This window comes from Pygoscelis adeliae, unplaced genomic scaffold (genome assembly GCF_000699105.1).
Source record: "Pygoscelis adeliae isolate BGI_AS28 unplaced genomic scaffold, ASM69910v1 Scaffold42, whole genome shotgun sequence".
In the NCBI taxonomy this organism is placed as follows: Eukaryota; Metazoa; Chordata; class Aves; order Sphenisciformes; family Spheniscidae; genus Pygoscelis; species Pygoscelis adeliae.
The window spans coordinates 7,673,503-7,674,217 of NW_008824283.1; the positions used below are offsets into that span (position 1 = coordinate 7,673,503).

At 60.4% G+C, this 715-nt stretch overlaps 1 protein-coding gene across 1 annotated transcript in view; it reads right to left on the minus strand.

The window, feature by feature from the left end:
• The window catches only part of LDLRAD4 (low density lipoprotein receptor class A domain containing 4), a 17,280-nt gene extending 16,707 nt beyond the window's left edge, over positions 1 to 573 (minus strand). Inside the window, exon 1 of the mRNA XM_009318523.1 lies at positions 475 to 573. Within this exon, the coding sequence (XP_009316798.1) occupies positions 475 to 544 (70 nt within the window). The 5' untranslated portion in view covers positions 545 to 573. The remainder of the gene's footprint in view (positions 1 to 474) is intronic.
• Positions 574 to 715: the final 142 nt, after the last annotated feature.

A 715-nucleotide genomic window follows, 5' to 3' on the forward strand; every position in this document is an offset into this window, starting at 1 on the left:
CCCGTGAATTAGGGACCGGGGGGGGCTTCGGGAAGAGAAGCGATACGGTTTTACCTCCCCCAGCTTCTCCGTCGCGCTCACATATACCTGTTTCTTCACGCGCAGGGAACATTTACAATCCATTTTTCCCCCAGGAGAGTATTTTTCATGGTAAACGCGCAACACGAAAAAGGCAGCTATATACACCGAACGAAAACACCTTCACAGAAGAGTATGAAAAAAAAAAAAAGAAAAGCAGTAATTTATAACCCTATCAACAATCACGGAAGCAACAGCGTCTGGACCGTCACCCTAAACCCTCCTCCGCAGACAGCCTCTCCCAGGCCAGGGAAGCCTCCCCTGCGCCCCAGGGCTCTGCTAGCGAGCGCTCTCCGAGCTGGCTGGGCCGCAAGTCGGGCTTCGCTCCGGGCAACTCGGGGACGGAGCTCGCAGCAGCCCTACCCGTGCGGACACAGCAGACGGACAAACGGGTACCTCTTTCCAACAACAGGTCTTTTAACCGCGCATCCTTCACCGCTGTCCTGTTAAGCTGCTCACTGGACATGCTCGCCTCCGGCGGACGGGGGGCTCAAGCCGCTCCGCCAGCCCCCCCGGCGGGCACCGCATCACCGGCAGCCCCGGGCTCCATCCAGCGAGAGGACACCGTCCTCGGGCTGCCCGCTCAGCCCTACGCGGGCACTGACTGACAGCCTCCCGGCCGGCCGGCCCTCTCCCC